At 46.9% G+C, this 21,962-nt stretch overlaps 1 protein-coding gene across 1 annotated transcript; it reads left to right on the top strand.

Moving 5' to 3' along the window:
* Window positions 1–123: 123 nt before the first annotated feature.
* LOC8034797 (glutathione S-transferase 1) lies at window positions 124–5,140 on the top strand. Its single transcript, XM_040208993.1, has 5 exons — window positions 124–267; window positions 1,004–1,062; window positions 1,930–2,071; window positions 3,224–3,394; window positions 4,943–5,140. The coding sequence occupies exons 1-5, from the start codon at window positions 127–129 to the stop codon at window positions 5,075–5,077; spliced, it is 648 nt and encodes a 215-aa protein (XP_040064927.1). The 5' UTR covers window positions 124–126; the 3' UTR covers window positions 5,078–5,140.
* Window positions 5,141–21,962: the final 16,822 nt, after the last annotated feature.

Here is a 21,962-nt window from a genome sequence, read left to right as displayed (position 1 = left end):
TGGGCGCCACATGTTGTTGTTCGAAGCGAAAAAAAGACTGTCCGGAAAACTGTGCGGGCGTCAGTGCTCGCCAGCAGCTTCCCTTTTCCCTGACCGCTCTCGCGACCCTCGGCATTCGCAGCAAGAATGCCCGTCGACCTCTACAACCTGTCCCTGTCAGCGCCTTGCGCATTGGTACGCATGGTGGCCAAGCACATCGGGGTGGAGCTCACCGTCAAGGAAGTGAACTTTTTCAAGAAGGAACATCTAAGCCCCGAGTACCTGAAGGTAAACAAACTTGTCCGGTCAGACCTGCGGTTGAATGCGAGGCAATTGCAGTCGCCGCCTTCAAGTGCACCCTTCTCTCACACTTCACGGCTAACCTCTAAGCCGGGGTGACACCACTTATACATCATACAAAAGGCAGTCCCCAAACAAATTCCAGCGACAGTTACCGCGGGATCCGAGCTTCGAATGCCGCTTATGGAAATGCGTTCCATAAGAATCTTGGTACGCGGCATTCGACCCACGGATATTACAGTAACTGACATTAGCAGACTGTCTTTTGTATGATGTAGAAGCAGCGTGGCCCGGCTTTAGGCCGTCGCGTCTCACTTTAAAAGTGAATTCCTAAATAAAAGATCCGAGTCATTTTTGAATATTTTTTTTAAACGTGGGTGAATCCGCAGAGTTTTCAAAATGTCGGTGCAACCCTGAAAATTGGGCATTGGAACTTCGCTCATCACGTTTGTCTTCCGTCCCCATGACGTGGCGGCAATGTTTATCCAGGCGAATCATTCTTTGCTATTTCTCCTTCTTCTGAAAGAGGAAAAAGCTGCGCTTGAACGTTTTGTTAGTTAACTTAGTATTTATTATTGCTCTTCAGATTCTCTTTTTATAACACAAATTGTCAAATCGCTCAGATCACAGCATATGATACCCATTTTTCTGTTTGGTAAAATGATTGCATAATTTCAAACGCGAGGGCGCGATAAAAAAAAAACGGATTTCTGTCAATTTCCAGATCAACCCGTTCCACAAGGTTCCAACAATTAGCGACGATGGATTTGTGATCTACGAGAGGTATATTGCGAACCTTTTTTCCCAGTCACACCCTTACCTTGTTTATCGTAACCTAAAATGCCAAACTTACACATTTAACCGGAAAATTACATACAAAATTACAAAATTACAATAAATTACAAATTAATCACTGGAGCAGCAAGGATGCACGCGCGCTCGTTGACGTTCTGTTGAGTGTAAGGTTGTTAAAGGGACATTGCATTCAATTTTCACTTAGCGCGATCCTTGGAATTTAAAGCATGCACAATTTTTGTTATCCTTGAGTTTCAGTGGTGCGCGACGTGGTCGCGATTCCAGTGCGCGGCGAGGTCGCAAATGCGAGCAAGTAGCACGACCTAGAAAAACCAGAAATATGGGAAAAGAGAAAAAAAAAAAAAACGCAGCAGAAGACGAATTTATAACGAAAACGGCGGTCCAAACATAATCATTTCGCGTAGGGGATTTCGCTCACCCTCCTTCTGTGTTTTCTTTCTTCCGGAGGAATCGGGTATGACAGAAATAGCTTCAAAGGCCAGCCCACGTCACGTTGCTTGCCAGCTTTACATTGACCACTCGCTTCGCTATCGTTATCGGCTGCCCAAAACGTTTATCAATAACATCCACATAACATAATTTCTCATAATTTGCACTGTAAGGTTAAGTCTGCCGATAAGTTCTCATAGATTATAGGTTTCTAGACTTGTTCTTTGCCATGGTTGCATGGATCACTTTTAGTACAAAACGAAGAGCAGCCATAAAAAACTCACAGGTGCCTCTAAGCGTCAACCGCCTTGTCCCAAACCGGAAATTTTATAATGCCAAACGCTAAATAGAGCTTTGCCAAGTTAGGTGACAGGGTTCCAACAGACTCGACCATTCTCCCCGCAGCACGGCCATCTGCCTTTACCTGCTGAACAAGTACGCACCGGACAGCGACCTGTACCCGAAGGACCTGCAGAAGCGCGCGAGGGTAGACCAGGTTCTGGCAACGGTGACCAGCTTCGTGCAGCCTTGCTACGACGAGTTCTACGTGAGTTAGGGGATCTACGTATGCGTCTCTGAATCAGTCCTCTGTGCTCAGCTTACACTCTCAGAAGCTCCGGAGTGCACATTTCTCCGCAATGTGCTGATTGGAAACCTGTGTTCGAGAATTGTGCGGTGCTTAACAGTAATAACAACAAAATCACTCGAGAAATCTTAGAGGCTCGTATAATTTGATTATTAAAGTCACAGTGCGGTAGCGCACCCTCATTGTCGTTGTTAGATAAGGAACTGCGTTTTCTTTGACGAGTGGGAAGAGCCAGCGACAATGCTGTAAATGACACATAGCCTGTACATTGATTTTAACCTTTTAGTTTTTGTGTTGCTTTTTTCTTTCCTTGCTTGTTTCTTTTTTTCGTTGGTAGTATTTACATTGGATGCCAACACGAAGGCAGCTTCAGTTGTAAGTAGCACCGTGTTTGTGGCCGAGTGGGCTAGCGCACACCAGCTGGGAGCACATGGAGCGAGACCTCAGCTGGAGAACCCAGGATCCTGGGATCAATCCCAATCCTAATCACTGCCCGTTTCGATCTGGATGAGCATCGTACCAGTGTGCGGTCGTGTATCACTACTGCGTGGTGCACGTTGAAGACCTCAGGCTAGCTGTCGTACTGCACTGGCTAAATTGCTCATCTACAGACAAGAAAATCGTCGCCCGTTGAGGCAGACCAAGTTCTAAGGTGTATGAGCATATATAGAACCCAATTTTTTTTTTTGCACCTTGTTAGTGCCCTTTTCTTGACCTCGTCTTTTGCGCTGACGAAGATGTTACAATAATGAGTTTCGCCCTTCCACTATTTCACGCAGTGGTGGTTGGCAACGTTTGACTGCGTTTCTGCGGCTGGCGTTGAGATATGATCGACCACCAGTTACACCACGGCAATCGAGCGACACAATTCGATTTCGACCTTCACGTCATCACCCTCAAAGTACACGTAGTCAGACAGTACTACGTGGACGTGCCTTCACTGTCTTTTTAACCAGGTATCTTTTTCGGAACAAAACTGTATCGTCTAACTTACTCGCATATTAACACACCGATGAATGCGAACAAGTGCGCGGTAAAGTCTGATAGCTTTTGTGATAAGCTTGTCTAGACCCCGATGAAACAAAATAATTGCCATCATCATCCTCTTTCTAGAGAAATTCCGCTATGTTAACGAAGAAGCCTACGGCACAGCAAGTTCAAGACCTGGAAGAGACTGGCCTCAAAGGCCTCGAGCATCTTGTGAGCGACGGCAGATTCGCCGTCGGGGATGCGCTCACTCTGGCAGACCTCACCCTGGTGGCGCACCTGAGCTACTCTATAATGGTGAGAGGCCGCCTCCCGAACCGAAGGCATCGTCCGGCGCGCTCCAGCTTTGCAAATATGGCTCTCGCCTTCACTTGTGGAAAGCCGCAGTCACTCATTATGCAAAAGACACAGTGTGCTCTGAAGGAAAGATGACGGAACTGTCCGCGGACACACATCGAGCTTGAGGCGTGCCCCAAGTCTGCAGGCGGTTTTTAGTAGGACCGATGTGACAGTCATACAAGGAAGAAGCTCAAGCAGGAAAGGGTTAGAGGGAACCGTTTTTGCACACCCGATAGTTCGGCACTCCAGTACGCACTATGAATATCCGAGTCTTCCGTGGCAGCGCATGCGCAGTTCGTACCGGAGGGCCCATCCTACCATATCGGATGTGCAGAAACGGTTCCCTGAAATTCCCCAATGTCTGCGCACTGTTGCTTGTGTGAGACATTAGCAACGCGGCACGGCTTAAGTGCTTACCCCTCGGCTTTTCCTCTGAAGGGAAGCTGTACATTTAGAACAATTTTTGCTTTTATTCGACATGGCTGATTATGATTAGAATAATTAGGAACTATCACCATTCGGTAAATTATTTACAGAGCAGTGCTTTTGGTGAGACAGCTGAAATGTATCTTAGTGCAGGTGGGCAGCCAACGAGACTGTAACGTCATTAGGAAGCGAGCGAACGAATCATGAAGCGAAGAAGCGCAAACGAAGGAAGACAGTCGTACTAAAATGAAGCAAGTGTCGCAACCAAATAAAGACACCCATGCAAGGTTGCCAAGCTGCGTGTGTGCGAGCAAATAGCGACCTGTCGTGGGTCTGCGTCAAAGATCCCTTACATCAGGGTTGCGACGGTGCGTTTTTTTGAGCGTCAAACTTCCGTTATACAGACAAAACAAAATAAGGCGGCCATGCTCCATGTTGATCTGACACAAGGTGTTGTACAGTGCGCTGTCACTGCCAGCCTAATGAAGGCCGCGCGTCTCCCCCTAGCATATTGCGACCCTTCGGCAACCGATGAGATTCCAGCATGAGCCGATAAAATTGCCGAAGAACGAATCACAAAGGGTGGGGACATATTCAGTCACACCCTGCGTTTCTTTAGCTGTCAATGACTATGCGGAAAGCAAGTCGTCTGCTTCTTGCACGGGAGTTGCAGTGACGTCACAACGACGACGAGCTCTGATTGACTGATTAAAAGGATAGTGGGTAGACCTGAATGCTAGAGGGCCTCGAGGTCTACCCACTACTATTTTTGGTCTCCATCAGCCAGTAAGAGCTCGGCGTTCTGGCATCAATGCAACCCCTGTGCAAGACCCTGCGTAGAACGTGCGGAATACCCAGCGGTAGAAGTCTCGTGGTGTAACCTCTCTGTTCCGCAATGTAATCGCTCGAATGTTTTTGAAAGCGGAAGGTGGCGTCACTGCTCTCTTGTATGCAGCGGGTCTATACACACGTCAGGGAATGTCCGCAACACTGCGGTGGTTTTGCAAAGCTTAATGAGAACGCCCATGTGGAATCCGGTTCCATGTTATACTCAGACAATGCCGTTTTCTGTCATTACAGATGCCTGTTTTCGACCGCAAGAAATTCTCTAAACTGGTTTCCTACTACGAATGCGTGTCAGCCCAGATGCCTCACTTTGCTGAGACGAAAGCTGTCACCGAGTGGCAGGTGCAGAAATGGTCGGCCTTGAAGTGAAGACAAAACCCCGAGCATCACTTTGGCCATCAAACTCGGAGCTGCTCTATTTTGGAATAAAATCTCGATGTGGTCGTCTGGTAGCCAAGTTCTTCACTGATTCCACACAGGATTTCCGTTGCTGGCACCTTCTCACTCCAGTGGCTGAAGCAGAAGACGCAAGTGCCAGCGGAACATAGCACTCGTCTCCTCACTGAATATAGAACCGAGTGTCATCCGCGCGTCTTGCTGAGTAGAGGAGCGAATTACTCCCGCGTGTCACACATCAAGTGAATAGAGACGCCATCCATGTGCTTTAATCTCCGTTTCAGGGTAATAGCTCGTTCTTATGTGCGGATTCGCAGGCGAATCCGCGGGGAAATCGACGCCAGAAGGGGAAATCCCCTCGTCGGTGACGGAATATTTGATCGCGGGAGCAATCGCTCTGGGACCGATTTGTCCCGCGCAGAAAACGCTTCCACGCCCTCGCAGCGAATCGGAGCGCACGGAGGAAATGGCGCTTTCTGGCGCCACATCCTGGCCGAATCGCCCGAGTTGTTGGGGTCTCCGCCGGAATTGTCGGAATTCTCGGGTTGTGCAAATGGCGCCGTCTCGCTGGTATCGCTTTGTCGGCAGAAACGCTAAATTATTCAAACCTGTTCGACAAGAGGTATCTAGGCAACGAAAACATTGCCGAGAAAGCAGATCTGCTGAATAAAATCGGCGTGAGTGATACGTACACATGTTGTCTGCGTTTGCTCGTTGCTTTATTGCTGCCTTCTCGTATCGCCGAGACGAAGTTGGGCATTTTCCCGGCACTGCGGGTTTGCTTTAACCGCAAGGAGAATCCTGCGAGGGCATTTTTTACAGCGAAGCTGTATATGGCTAGGGTTCCATGCATTTTTGGTATCCGTGTGCAGAAACTAAATTACATGTAAAAGCGCTCCATTGTATGGAAATGCTTATACGCCCCGTCACCTTGATATGCCTTTTGATAAGGAAAGATGTCGAAACGTCTGATAAGGGAGACATATCCGAAAATAATATCCTTCTCCCGCTCGAGTCTGGTGACGTCACTGCTTTACATATATACAAGCAGCAGCTCTTATATATGTAAGGCATTATATGTATAGATTTAACTTTAGCAAAGAGTCTCACCAGTGTTGTAACGCAACCCATTAGTGCATATTATAGTGATCACGAAGCAATCATCACTACCGTTTCTAAATGATCTACATATAGTGTAAATAAGCATTTGGTGAAGTGCTTGTGTGTTTCTCTCGGTGAATCATGTGTGGTGGTGCTCTACAGTTTCGCCGGCCAACCGCCTTCGCAGAGTGGAATGGCTCACATTATTTAAACACCAAGCGAGCCAGGGGCAGTCTGCTCTGATATCCGCCACAAACCGGAGCGGCGCGGACGTGACAGGCGGCAACAAATGTGAACGGCTCCGTCTTTTTTCGCCCAGTCAATTCGCTCGGCGACAAGAGAGTCCTTCGCAAGTGTGAACGCGGCCTGAGACCGATCCTAACCGACGCTTCCACCAACTGCGTCACCTATTTCAGGCTAAACCAATCAAGCGTAGTGAAGCCCCGTGATCCTGTGATTTTTCCTGCGCGTGACGCGTTTAGCCGATGGTAGAAGACGCAAAACTACGCCGTGACGAAGCACTTTGACGCTGCTTGATTGGCACCATCAGATGGTAGCGTTCGCTGCTGTCGGACATGATAGACCGTTTGTATGGCGTGTACAGACAACACCACCTAGAAAGAAGGCATACGCATGGTCTCCTCTCCCTCTATGAAATGTCGTCAGAGTCGGATCGCGCTAACTCGGCTATTGGGCCCGACACCGACCTTCGACGCGCTGATTGGACGCGAGCCCCAGCCGAACACTGGCACAGCACTCGTGCCCAATCTCACGCATCGATCGATCTGGCTGGGATGGCGCGTGCGGAGGCCTTCTGTCTAGAGGGTGTTGGTATAGACCGTTTTACTAAAAGGGGGCAAAAGAAAAAGGGGAAAAGGGCTGCCTGCGCTTTCCTCCTTGCTGGGTGGTTAGAGGAACGAACGGAAGATCAGGATGAACGTCTTGGACGCGTGTGTTGCTCTTAGTTTGTTTGCTGTATCATGGTTTCTTCTATTTCGTTACTTCCAGAATTAACTAGAGCTCACGGATTCAGTGACGACCATCCCCTGCTCATTGGGACACCATTTTTCGGTAATAGGCTGCACGATTAACGCCCGAAAGAGCAGTGAACTATCGGAGGACAACTGTATCGAGTACGACAACCGACAAGCTAACTGCGGCTTCAATGCCTTCAAACTCCATCGCTTTCCAAAGGACCAAAAACTCTGGCAGCAGTGGGTTGCGTCCGCAAACTGTAAATACGTTTCCACGTTCTCTCAAGTGTGCCAAGGGTGGGCTCGTGTGTGCTACGCTCGCAAAGTGGATGCAATTTTTCTCGTGAGAATAGCTGTTTCAGCTCGTAACTTTTCGGTTGCTATTACTTGCAGGTAACGCTGATAGTTTGCAGTGATGACAGTGATTCGTATTTTATCATCTACAAAGCTTAGTTGAAGGCTCATTTCCGCCGCCGTGCGTTGCTAGAAATTGTCAAAAACTTAGTTCTATCGGTTCTTCTTAATCGCGATCTCAGGCGCGATTGTAGAGAGCCGTGAATTTATGTTGACCACAGCACTACAGAGTTTTCCTTATTTTGTAAACTATAGTTCAATACGTAACTGGAAAGAAAACTTGAATTGCTATTGCCGAAACAAGCTCATATATCGATTTCTAATCGTTCGATTATTGATCGACTCGCTCCGGCAATGGGCCCATCTCGACTTTGCTGTTTTTAGTTCTCGACAAAGAACACAATCGTCGACACGTAATCTTCAGTTAAAATTTTTATAAACATCTGCAAACCGCAGTGAGCGCGCCTTCAATCGCTCCCCTGCAATTTCTTTATTTCGCGCGTCCTGTTCGCATTATATTTCATTGTTGTGGGTGACATGGAACGCCAAACATATATTCAATGCATTGCATCGCAAAAAGAAAAATCTGAAGTTAAATTTATTTGTTCTTAACTTAAATACAATGCTTTGAATACTCACCTCCGCTTTCTCTCGGTGACTTTCCTCGGCCGCTTCCGCTTGTGTCCTTCTCGACGACCTCGTGCGTGCTCGTCACGTGGGTCCGGACAGCCACTTACAAGCTCTTTTGGGTATCAGTCAATCGCTCAAGGCCTCCACTGGTCTTCAAAGTCCCGAAAACGGAAAAGGGAAGGGTACGAGGGCGTGGCAGAACCGGTGGACAGGCAACTCGCACACCATTGGCAGGTGGCGTGGGACGTCAAGTCTGACCAGTACCGAGGTCACCGAAAAGTGGCGAAGGCGGGGAGGAGAGCCGCGACGTTTGCCTGGTGGTATCCGAGCAGAAGACGGAATATCGGACTTCAACATTTACTTCATATGGTGGAGAAGTGTCACCTCGCGCGTTCTGAAGTATCCTGTTTGGACACCCCATCAGTCGGATATCCGGCCCTTTAGAGCACCCAACCGGCGCACTTAACGCAGGAGTGGCGCCCCAAAGAGCACTTTTGCCAACGTTTCTAACCACTTAGGATGGCCGCGGAACCTGTCGCTCGATAGATGGCGCTATAGTATTCAAAATGGCGCCGCCCACGATGAAGCGGCCTGTCGAAGCAAATGCACGCGCCGTGCGTTGGCGTTAGCGTTGCGAGCTTCCCGCGGCGCATACGCCTCGTTACCAGAAGCCAATCCAAGACGCAGTTTGGGCTTCGAGCGCGCGCAGTGTGGAACACGCAGCCAAACGCTCGTTTACCCAGCACAAGGAGCGTAACGCACACCTTCTCCAGTGCTCCGCAAGATGGGGCGGATACAGAGCCCTTTATGATGCTGATACCAGCGTCATGAACGACGATGACGACGATGACCGCTCGTATACGGGATATTAGGGACTTTTAGCAAGCCGTTGCCGTGTTCCGCGTACCGCACTACCGGAGCCTTTGGAGCATGCTTTTAAAGGACCAACAAGCAGAAAGGATGAAGCTTACTCTCCACTCTCCTTAATTTACCGCTCGACCTTTTTTCCGCAAGAGGAAAGAAGGAAAGAACTTCCCCCTTTTACGTCGCCGTTTAGGGTTAAAAAATATTAGTCTGGCGGCCAGTTAGCTATCACACAAAAAAATGCAGAACCGCACTTTCTTTCTTCCCCACTTCCCTCTTCTTGGTGCTACCCTTCGTTTTGAGCCTCGGACTTAAAGCACCGAGAGTGCCGTGGATGCTACGTGCTCGTCGGACCAGTCATAGGAGTATCTTTTCCCACGTGGTTACGCCTCCGCCCGTACCTACGTGCGGAGGGCGGAGTCAGGCGGTTGAATGTTCCGGCCAGCAGGTAGATCTCACCGCACTGTCAGGTTTGGCCTGAACAGGGTATAAACTAAAACTGAAGAAAGACGAGCCGCTTTTCTTCTCGCATGCTGGCATTTTCTTGTTCCATTGGTTTCCTCACGTGGTTCCTTCATTTCAACAACTGTCTAGAAAGTAGTTTACCGACAAGAGAACATCAACAACAGCTTTTTTTTTTCTCAGCTATAACTTTTTTTTTCTGTCGGAGGTCTTCTATTCTAAATATATCGCAGTTTTGGTTTTCTTTTTTCACTTTTTTTTTAGAGAACAAAATCTGGTTCTTTACTGTTTCAGCAAAAGCCCCAAATACTAAAACTGACTAATTTTTGCGAATGACTAATTTTGACAAATTTGACTAACTCAAACTATTGAGAAATATTTATGACGCAAATACATTACTCGATCGGAGCCAGTACATAGCGAACCGCTTTTAATCGTAAAATGGTGTAATCCCCAATTCATACTTAGCGAAATCCACGAAATAACGTGACCGAAAAAATAAAGTCGTCTGCAGTACAAGAAACGTTGAGGTCTCTGAGCCTATATTATTTGTTCTTATCGAAAAAAGAAAGAATATGGGATGTTGGCTTAAAAGAGTACACATATCGGAGGAGGAGACTGGGGCGGAGCAGCAGCTTAGCATTTCCGGCTGATGTTGGCACGACAATGTTCGACAATCTTCTAAATGAAGCAAACGCAAAAAAAAAAAAAAAAAAAAAAAAAAGTGCCATGACGATGAAAGCTCTTCTGTGCCTCTCCAAGACACCTCGATATCCTCACACAACCTGTTAATATGCGAAAAAACTCCGTGCAATAACATGTGAGTAGTGATGCAAAATTTTCCAAAATTTACTATCAATACTATTGAGTTTTTTTTTTCTCCAAAACTATGGATAGCATCGAAAACTATCAATAGTTGACTATCGATAGTTGGCTTTTGTCGACTATCGATACTATCGAAAGTCAAAGTCTGGAAAACTATCAAGTGTTAGAAAAATTGAAGCACTGCATCAAAAAAGAAAGTGGACAATATATACGGGCAGATAACGCGTGGTTTTGGGAAAAACATGAAATTGAAAGGAAACAAAACATACAGTTGCATTCGTATACTATTAATTAAGAGGTATAACAGAAATTGCGGCTTGCCAGTTTTTCTGCGCACATATTTTGTATATTCATGGTGTTTAGAGATCAAGCTTCACGCTCTAGTATGCCCGCATTTGTAAAACTATTCAGTATACTCAGTATTTGTTTTTTGCCTCGTAGCTAAGCAAAACACTCGCTGAAGACATGCATCAGGGTGTTCACAAGTTTGTTTCACGCTTGTGTTCCCTTTATTATACAATTGACACGCACTCCTTATCATAGTCTTGACCACTGACCGGTGAAAATGAGCTTCCTGCTGAAGATCTTTTTGTTTTCTTCGGATGACCTTTTATATCAAATTCCCAAATATCGGGAATTAGCCTTTGACGAAAGCACTTAGGCTTGTTTGCCGTGATATACGCCCCTTTTTGTTAGGTTCTATTTCGGAATAGTTTAATAGGCTATTGATGCGCTCAGTTTTGTCATTTCATACATACAATAAGTTCTGGAACATAGCGTTAACTGGATAAAAAAATAAATAAAAAAACGAAACTTTCTTGTGATCCATGTAATGATATTGTTAGCAGTGAGGCATTATTTCAGTGAAAAAGACTCCTGAATCCGAAAAGCAATATTGTTTTTTTTTTTTTTTCTTTTTCTCGCAACCTGTTTGTTTTGAAATAAACGCCACCCTTATCTCTTCACCCGGGTAAAGTCATGTCCCCATCATCATCGCTGGCATTCTGTCTAGAGCTCCGCGCGGATAACAGTTTGACCACCCGCCTCCGATCCCCATCCGCTGTCTTCTTATGCGCATCCGATCCGCATCCACGAAATTCGGAACCGCATCCGACTCTCAATCCGCGCATTTGGTTTACATAATAAAATCAAGCACGAATAAACATTAAAAAAAACATTTAGATGGTATCCTATAAGCCGACTGCTTACCTTTCTACAAAGAACTCTTCGTGTAAGGATATGGGGAACGTCATTTGATCAAGCGTGCGACACCTAAAGGGGGCGCGCCGATCCAACTGATGTTCTCACCAAACGACTCTGTTGGGAGCAGCACCGCGGCGCCACTGTCTTGTCGCACGCTTCTCATTATCACTTCGCAGCCAATGAGATTTCGGCGTTACTCATTATGAAGGCCGAAGAAGGAATCAGGCAGCGCATGAACATAATCAGCCCTGTAGTTCTTCGTCCGTGAGAACGGCAGGGCATATTATGTTCATACTCTGCCTGATTCCTTCTTCGGACTTCACTATTAGTAACGCAGCAATTCGATTGGCTGCGGAGTGATGATGAGAAGCGTCCGACAATAACGCCGCAATCTGATTTTTTCACGGACTGATAATAGGGAGCGTGCGACACCCAAAAGGGCGCGGCGATCCAACTGATGTTCCCGCCAAACGACTCAGCTGAGAGCCTCACCGTGACGCCACTGTCTTCTCACACGATTCCCATAATATAAGCGATCATACATCCAGAGACACTTCACATCGATCCACAGTTTTTCGCACTTGCTAGATCTTTTTGGGAGCCTGTAATACTGACACTCTGTCCCCTAGATGTGCTCAAAAAGAAGGGAATTTATGTTTGTTTTCCTTTTTGCTTCGTGAAACCCACTTCAAGCAGACACATGTTTTATAAACATCGAAATTGACAAAGGACGGACCAATCACATTGTGTCTGTTTATTTAGACCAAACTTTAAAAACGTGGGTGAGTAAAGGCGCTCACTTGCCGCAGCACATACGCGTGTATATGTGGAAAGTATCACAGTATTCAAAAATGGCAACATTTCCTATCGGTTAGAGTTTTAAGCACGAACCCTCAACTGCATTCTCGAAACCATATACTCAGTGCCAACTGTCGTGAAAAGTAGAAAGCACAGACACGCAACTTTTCACTTGCCGAGGTAGCTGTGTAAAAGAAACAGAATATCGTCAACTCGGACGGATTCAGACTGGCTTGCCTCTCTTAAATTAATACCCACTAATGAGAAGTCTCTCTCTGTTGGTGCACTTGATAGCGTGGCAGGCACGAACTACGCTGCAAGAATGAGGTCCAAAAACTCGTGCCGGTGCAAGTTCCGCCACTCCAGAGGATCGAATTCAATCTCCTCCTTACTTGTAGGCGATGAAGCCTTTTGCAGGCTTCTTCTACAGAGTGTCACAAAAAAAAAAAAAAAAAAAATTAGAAGTTTTTTGTGTTTTTTTAGAGCGCAGCTCTTAGGGGCCCGTTCCCGGCTTGAGCGGCGTCGCCGTCGGCGTCGGCGTCGGCGTCGGCGTAACCGCAACCCTCGTAACCCTCGTGAGGGTTACGAGGGTTACGAGGGTTAATCTCATGAGGGTTACCCTCACGAGGATCACGAGGGCCACGAGGGTTACTTACCCTCGTAACCCTCACGAGGGTTACGAGGGTTAGTTACCCTCAAAAGGGTTACCTTCACGAGAGTTACCCTCACGAGGGTTACTTACCCTCGTAACCCTCACGAGGGTTACGAGGGTTAGTAACCCTCATGAGGGTAACCTTTACGAGGGTTACCCTCACGAGGGTCACGAGGGTTATGAGAGTTACCCTCACGAGGGTCACGAGAGTTACCCTCACGAGGGTCACGAGAGTTACCCTCACGAGGGTCACGAGAGTTGCCCTCACAAGGGTTACTAGGGTTACCCTCACGAGGGTCACGATAGTTACCCAGGTCACGTGACCGCCCCTGGGGTCACGTGACCTGGGGATACCCCCGAGGTCACGTGACCCCCCGTTGACGTCATAGCCACTGCTGACGTCATCAGTGACGTCACTGATTACGTCACCGGCATCCGCATTCTCATCATCACTGATGACGTCATCAGTGACGTCACTGATGACGTCACCGGCATCCGCATCGTCATCATCATCATCACTGATGGCGTCATCAGTGACGTCACTGATGACGTCATCGGCATCGTCACGTGGCCCCAGGTCACGTGACCCCCCGACGTCACGTGACGTCCCAAGGTCACGTGACTCCCACAAGGTCACGTGACCCCCAAGGTCACGTGACCCCTCGCCACCCGAGGTCACTTGACCCACCCCCTCAGTACCCTTCCCTCCTCCTCCTCAAGAGCTGCGCTCTAATTCGGCGTTACAGGGAGTTGTAAACGGCTTTCATTTTTTACCGCGAAAATAACCTAGGTATCGTTGAAAGCTCATTCTCCGCCCAAAGTTAGCGCTAGGGGTCACAACCAGATGCCAAAGCTTCAGCCCGAACGGAGACCTTATTCAAAAGTTATAAGTGATTTTCTGAAGATTGCAACGGGAAAATGGAGCCCATTTTTGCCCGTTTTTGCCCGTTTTCGGATTCTGGTACCATAGAGCCCCATGTATTCGAAAACTCCGTCGGCCGCCATCTTCCCTATTGAAATTTTCAGAAATTCAATTATAACTTTTTAATAAGGTATCGGATCCCGCTGAAACTTTGGAATCTGGTTGTGACCTCTAACGCTACCTTTGGGCGAGAATGAGTGTCCGGTGATGACTAACTTATGTTCGCGATAAATTAAAAAAAAAAAAAATTTGTAAACATTTTTTTTTCGCACCTTGTTTTTTTTTTTTTGTGGCTTGTAAGTTTTGAGTTTCCTTTGTCCAAAGAACATTTTCCGCTCTTTGTGTGCCAAACAAGAGCACCCTTCCCGAGCCGACTGATAGTTCTGCGTCCTTCGCTTTTCCTAGGGACAGTATTTTTGGCGAGATGGAACGTTCGAAAGTGATGTTTGGTGAGAATCAAATCTTTCTTGACGTAAAGAACGATTTTCACCCCGATTGGCACCTTTTATATAAGGAGGTAGTTTACTCCCGCAGAACATTCGATGATGTACTTCATAGCATCACCCACTTAAAGGGGGACCAGCAGAAATACTCTTCCGCCTGGCGGAAAGTCCTCCTCGCCCTTTTTCTTTCTTGTATTGTAGCACGGCGAGGAGAGGGGAAAGGTCCCCTTTTGCGCCGGCTTCTTCTGAGAGGATAAGCCGAGAAAATCCCCATTCTGAGCGACGGGCGATGGGTGCGGCAGCAGCGACCTCGTGACTTACAGGTAGCTTCAGCTCCTATCGCGTAATCTGCCCCATTTTTTTTTGGCGCTCACAAAGCCTAGCCCCTCGGGTGTAGGTTTTACGGAGCTGCAAGGCTGCGCCCGCGCAGTCACCGAATTTCAGCTGTCAAAGGTCTTTGGTTTAGCCCGTGGCAAAGTAAACGCATACTTGAGAGCTGCGATGCATCCCCGCACCCATTGAAGGAACGTTTCATAGATATTTTCGGTTGATCAAGGAGCTCAAAACACATGCGCGAAAAGTGGTGACTTGAATATGTAAGGATGACTTACATCTTCACAAAACATTCCATCTTCAAAAAAAACGGCTTATCACGCTCAAACCTGCCTCAAATTGGGATCGATGGAAAAGAAAACGATGTACCAGGCGCGGGCATCTTCTAGAAGGTCTCTGTTTTCTAGCAGCGAGCACAAATTATTGGAGAACTTTAGCAGACTATGTACGACGAAACCTTCCGATCCGACGTGCGGACTGCCGGAATGACCTTGAGGGGCGAGGGTTTTCGTAGCATCGGAGAGCGTTGAAAACCCTCGCCTCCGACCGTCGTATTGTGCGGTCGGACGTCGGATCGGACGGTTTCGTCGTACATGCGTTTCGCGCCTTATTCACTCGATACTGCACGGCCGCACACGTTTATGGGCCGCCTCGGCAAAAATAGATCCGGACCCGCGGATATCCGCATTCGATACACATCCGAAGCCCCATTGTATCCCCATCCGATCCGCAATCCGCCAAGTCTGATTCATTTTTATCCGGATCTGCCATTTTACTACGGATATCCGTGGATAATCCGCTGACATGCAGGGCTGTTATTATATCCAAGCTGGGTTCCGGATTTATGCATGGCACACCCAGTGGCGTCGCTAAGCCTAAGTATTTCGTAGCCTCCCTCCCCCCTTCACTCCCCGAGATAGCAACCAGTAATGCCGGGAAGGGGGGTGGGGGGGGGGGGGGGGCCGGTGCCGCCAGAGGTTGCACCTTCCCCCTCCCACGTGACTGGGACACCTAGTACCGTGGGCCCAGGCTCCCTCCCTCCCCCCCCCCCCCCCCCCCGGGCATTACTCCACCGGGCACACTTCGGTAAGCAATCTAAAACAGCAAAACATCTTCGGCAACTTATCAAATTTATATATTTTATTCATAGTTTTTTTCAAGATTATACAATGCATGTATATATTAATAATTTGTTCTTCACAGTTTCTAAGGAGGATTTTTACCGTTTTGTGATTGTTTTTCAATAAGTTTTAGGTCGTTCCTCGATAATTATGTGCAAGTCACTAATTGGAGTTACGTTTTTCTTTGCGCCACATGACATTTCCTCGACGTTCTTCGTGCCTCCCCACATAAAACCCCATTGATAGCATCACGATAGTTGGATATCGATAGTTTCTCCATATTCGACAATAAACAATTTCACGATAGTCGACTATTTATAGTATGCCATCGAGTTTCATGGTAGTCGATTATCGACAGTTTCTGGATAGTCGACTTTTGACAGCACTATCGATAGTACTTTCAACAAACATTAGCTAAATTTGGCGTCCACCATCGATAGTACCGATAGTGCTAGCGATAGTTTTGAATCACCGCTAGAGCCCCAATATCACGCAATTAAAATCCTATACTTTTGGGAAAAGCATGTTCGAAATCTTAGTTCATCAACATCTCGAAAGACACCTGAAAGCGCGCGCTTTTCTGACGCGTAACTTCTCGCTGATCATTGCAAAAGAGGTTGCACGCGATACAAGTCCTGCATTTTCAAATTTAAGATATCGTAAATTGACTTTTACCACAATACACGCCGTAATGCATATATTAAGGCATTTTAAAACATCGTTAATGTACGCGCCTTGACTTCTTTTTTTTTTGTTTTTACTTACGTGGGTAACCGGTGCTTGAAATGTTGCTGGCAGGCTCGATGACTGAAAAAAATAGTAGCATCCTCAACATCCTAGTTTGAATAACCTGTGGTTTCAAAATCACACGGCGATTCTTCTCTTAAGATTCAGCTCGGCATGACATCAAATTTCAAAAGCCTCATATTCAGAATCAGTTGTCTTTTCACCATTCGGCACACTGCTATTTACCTGAGTGATAAAAAAAAAAATCGCACCTACAATTTTGGGGGTTTCGTCCCACAGAAAGTTTTGTTACGTGCTCTGTTCAATCAAAATAACAGTTATATCTACTGGGACAATCCTGATGGCATAAAGAATGGCTCAATTATCTTGTACACAGATTATTTCTGGAGAGAGAGAGGTCGAACACCCTTCCCCCCCCAACTCTGCTCCCACCTTGCCCAACTTGACACTTTTTTTCTTCTTTCGACTTTCTCGCTCAAATGCGGTGACGGAAATGTTTTAAAAAAGAACTCTCAGGAATTTAACGGTTCTGAAAGTGACTTTTGATAACTTAGTCTAATATTTATTATAAAATATATTTTTGCTGCTCTTGCAATCAGCTCACACCGCTGAGAATCCAGATAAAGACATTACTTTTCCACGTAATTTCTTTTTTTTTAACCATAAAAAGTTTTAGTTATCTCCAGTTGTTATTTCTAAAACTCAAATTTCTGAACAACTTGCGAAATTGAAGCACTAGTCTCCTGAATTAAACCGATTTTCTTAGGGGTGGGACGCACGTGGAACGCTTCTGCCGGAATTTCATATGTAAAGATTTCCGCGAATCGGTGGCATAGGTTCTAACGTGGTGATTCATTCGAGGAAGTCAAAGAAGGTATGTAGTTCAAACCCCAAAACGGGGAAACAATGAACGTCAAACAAACCAAAACACTGTCTCTGTGGAGTTGTCAGAAATTTTTAATCTCCCCATTTCAAAGTTTAGAATATGCTATATCCCAGCCCGCTCGCCTGTAAAATATAACTTCAAGAAGATCCCAAGAGGAATTTTAATAATCTCTTTCTTGAGCCTTTGCTTCGGAACATATGTAGAACTACAGAACATATATGCTTCTCAGATGTTGTGTACACGCTAGAATATACATTATCATTTCACGTCAAAATGATAAAGATGTTTACACCAACTGAAAGGAAAACATTGCACGTTGGACGAAAGAATTTTTTCAGCACCTTGCGGAAGGGGTTACATTTGAAGACAAAATTTACGAGCCTGCTGAAGTATTTTGCATTAAAACTCGAGGTTTTGCTAGTTGGTCCGTTACTGAATAAAATGTTAAAAAGCGCGAACAAACGGGGACAATAAAGAAACACGGACGACAGAAGAGGCGCTTCACTCTCAACTGGTTTTTATTAACACCATTGTCACCTATATATACACATTGCCCAAACCACGTCGGATTCAATCGTCACAGTCAGAGCCAACCTTTCAGAAACACCATCTCACTCTAAAGTAAGTTCTAATTTCTATCTACTTCAGAGTGAGATGATGTTTCGGGAAGGTGGGCTCTGATTGTGGCGATTGAATCCGATGTGGTTTGGGCAATGTGTATATATAGGTGACAATGGTGTTAATAAAAACCAGTCGAGCGGGAAGCTCCTCTCCTGTCGTCCGTGTTTCTTTATTGTCCCTGTTTGTTCGCGCTTTTAACGTTTTATGAAGTATTTTGTTCTAAATTTCTTGTTTCCGATTCATCGAGAGTTTATATTCATGTTTCATTAACACACAGAAGAATGACAGTAAAATTTTAACTTGAAGACCAAGTAATCGTGCTACTTCGCACATGTGGCTGGATTTATTTTGTAACATAAACAATGAACATAATCAAGGTGCCCATTTACTACGCGCACTAATGGCAAGATTATGCTGTCTTGAAACGTATCGCCATCAAGTATCGTATTTGAAAGAAGTGGTACATGGTCCCTAACAGCTTAAAGGGATACCGCAACGAAATTCGAGCGCCTATTATATTGTCTAAATATATTTCAACCACGTTCTAGCCACACCACGTAAACACAGTTTATTTTTTTTTGTCGAATAAATACCAAAACATTATTTAAAATGAATAAATCGAATGTCGTCATGTCCCTATGCTCTTAAAACCAGCTCCGCTCCGTGGAAAAAGCGGCGCGGCAAGCTACGTGCGCACGAGCCCCGTCGAACTGAATTTCCCTTCTCTCCCGGCCTATTCAACTCCTGTAGGGAGTAGGGAAGGAAAACTGAAAAATGGCCAGGTTGCAACGCGACGACGACGCCAAGTAGCGGAGCTCATAACCACACCAGCCCCCCAAGCAGCTTTGGCCGTGCAGGACCAATTGACGTCGCGTCTATGACGTCGATTGGTCCAGCTTCCGTGATGCATCGTGCCTTTCGATGGCTGATCTTCGAGCGCTCGCTAGAATCGGCCCTTCGGAGCGAAAAATTAAGCCATCCGTTTAAAATACAAGCGTGCGATTGTCGTTAGCAAATAGAGTCGATGACGTTTAACTTATTTCTGAACGGGACTGGTATATTTTAAGTTTCGATTCGGTATTCCTTTAAAAAAAACGCAGGGCTTCAAAAATTCCGAGAATTTAATCTCTCCGCAACCAATGACATCGCGGCGTTATCCGATACGAACGCTGTGGAACAAATCATAGAGCAAGAAGTGTGCCCATAACAAACCACGCCCTGAGTGCCTGTTACTGTCGGTGACTACACCGGCTCGACAGGTTTCCGAACGCTGAACCATAGCCTTCTTTATACTCGCAAAGCCTGGCTGTTCGACGACGAAACCATAAAGTGCCCAGTCTCAGATTTGGAGCGCGAGGATCTGGTAGCACAGAGCATCAAAGAGAAATGTTTCGGGGAACCTGGACGTCAGCGCTCAGCTTTTGCAGCGGCGAGGACTCGAAACACACTTGTTCGCTCGGGAAAAGTGTGTTTCGGCGTCGCACCGCAGCGAGGCGCCATTCACGTGGGTCTCCTCTCATCTGTTGTCTGCCGCTCCACCTTTTCCATTTCAGCGGCCGCTTCTCGTGGCGGTCTGCCAGGCTTTGTCAGTTTAGAGGAGGCAGTGGCTGAACCTATCACGCGATGCGTTCTCTGCTGAATCAGAAAACGTGCCAGTCTCACTATACCCCTACCCTTTTAGACAGGGCAGATATAAGCATGTAGTCCGAGATGCTGTTTAGGATGCATTCGATGCCAAAGGCCAGGTCGAAGAGAGATGCCGATGCTGCAAAACAGGGCAACAAATGTAACGTCCTGTTAACAAAGATTATTTCACTTAAAATAAAATTGAAACTCTAGTTTACTGAAGAATATTAAAATACACTTTCCGACCTGCGTACAGACAACTGAAGGTTTTGCAGTATTTGCGATATGAAACGTTAGCATAATTTATTTAAAAAAATTTGGCCACCTCTAAGTATACGGCTTCGTGTCTTCGATACAAACCGATAAACGCCGAAAAGTAGCTCCCGATCCGGTTTCACCAAAATAGCGGAACACCGCAAATTCCCGAATGGACCTTTCTGGAAAGTATCGCTCACCCTCAAGCGGCGCGCGTGAGGCATTATGGGAACAGTGAGAGTCGCTGCTCCGTCATCTACTGCTACCGCAGTACCGTGTGCGAGAACGAGGTTGCCTACGCTCGCGTTGGGCCCTGTGTACGGCAGAAGGCAATCTTTGCAGCACCTTGTGCTGCGCTGCTTTGCTCACCTGAGGTGGGAAAGCCTCAATTAGAGCACGTCTGTCCACTACCCTTTTAAGGCGACAGCGTTCATGAGCTCCTGTCGCGCCGGCCTCGGTGCCGTGCCAGAGAAGCTGGCGCGACACGAAAATCCTGATTGGTCGATAGGGTCATGACGTCAAAGCCACATGACGTCGGATCGTCTGTCTGGAGGAGCGTGCAGTTTTCATCCGTCACGAAGGAGCGGACTGTTTCTGTCCGTCGCCGAGTCGTCCGCACAGTGGCGCTGCGATCCTGCCGTCATCGTGCGCCAATCGAAAATCCATAGCCCACCGCGGGCCGCCGCTTATGTGCCGGGAGAGAACACGTGTGCGATGGTGCCGTCTCAGTGCTAGGCGCTCTTCAGAGTCGTCGCCTTCTACGAGTGCGGACGCCGCATCTATGTCTGCTCCTGCTCGGCGGCGGGGTCGGCCACGAGAAACAGAAGCCGAGAAGGCGGAGACGAAGGCTAGGCGTGCAGAGGCGATGCGCCACAAGCGGGCCGAGGATTCGATAACGCTGTCGCGTTCCACTCTTAAAGGCGACTCTTAAGCGTCCTCGGACTCTTTTGGATGGGCCATCGTTCTGTATGGGCAACCGTTCTTTTCAATGCGTTAGCATTAGTACCCACATGACAGGAAGAAGCTGACGGCGTGACGCCGTCAGCTTCTTTCTGTCATGGTGTAACGGATGCAATGACAGGTGTAGACGGACGCAGACATACGCCGTCGGCGTCCGTCTGCGGACAAAACAATGGAAAGGGGAGCGCTCCGCATAGAGAGGAGTAGAGGAATGAAGGTCAAAGGCGAGAGAGAGGCAACGTCACGGGGCGGGAGCCAATGTGCGCGCGTCGCGGCGAGTCGAGAGGGAGGCGACGCCACGGGGCGGACCATCACAGTTCCCATAATGCCCTGGGGTGTTCACAGGTGGCGCTGGCGTTTCCAGAGAGTTCCTTTCGAGCTCTCGCTGAATTAGAACAAACAAAAGCTTAATTCACGATAAGAGAACCTTTGCATGCAGCTGTATTTACCAATGACTCGAAACACAGTCCCCCAGTTGATGTCCACCAGGCTTCTCTGGCTGGGAACCACACATCTGATCTCGTTTTGCTTTCTTATAGCTACAGGGACGTTCTCCAAGTATTCGGGTCGCAGGTCTATTCTCTGAAATTTGGGGTATCCCGCCATGTCCGTGTCCTCTTTTCTTTAACGTATACATCTTTTCCACAAAGGCGCCGCCATCTTATTTTTTTATTTATTTATTCATTTTACCCTCAGGGCACATGGCATTACAGAGGGGAGTGGGAACAATAGTAAACATAATAAACAATTGGAACAAAATATACAATACTTAAAGAACAGGGAACATGAAATTTGCAATAGATGTACCAAAAAGTGCGTGGTCATTAATTGATGTGAGCAATGCAGGTAAGCGATTCCAGTCTTTGGAAGTCCTGGGAATAAAAGAGTCATAATAAACGTTAGAGTGGCAAAATGGGACACCGACTTTGTGACTATGATCAAGGCGTGCTGAAACAAAGTAGGGGGGGGGTGATTAATTGGGATTTAAGCTGAGGAATATGATGATAGATTTTATGAAAAAGACAAATACGAAAGACTGTGCGACGATGTGCGAGGCTTGGGAGCAACAAATTATATTTCA

This window comes from Ixodes scapularis, unplaced genomic scaffold (assembly GCF_016920785.2).
Source record: "Ixodes scapularis isolate PalLabHiFi unplaced genomic scaffold, ASM1692078v2 PGA_scaffold1__304_contigs__length_218370807, whole genome shotgun sequence".
Classification (NCBI taxonomy): domain Eukaryota; kingdom Metazoa; phylum Arthropoda; class Arachnida; order Ixodida; family Ixodidae; genus Ixodes; species Ixodes scapularis.
This window is presented reverse-complemented; position numbering and strand designations above follow the sequence as displayed.

Excerpts from the sequence above, each read along its gene's own strand:
- LOC8034797 (XM_040208993.1), top strand. The coding sequence starts at position 127 with ATGCCCGTCGACCTCTACAACCTGTCCCTGTCAGCGCCTTGCGCATTG. Across the intron at positions 1,063-1,929 it reads GGATTTGTGATCTACGAGAG|CACGGCCATCTGCCTTTACC; the intron begins GTATATTGCGAA and ends TTCTCCCCGCAG. Across the intron at positions 3,395-4,942 it reads ACCTGAGCTACTCTATAATG|ATGCCTGTTTTCGACCGCAA; the intron begins GTGAGAGGCCGC and ends CTGTCATTACAG.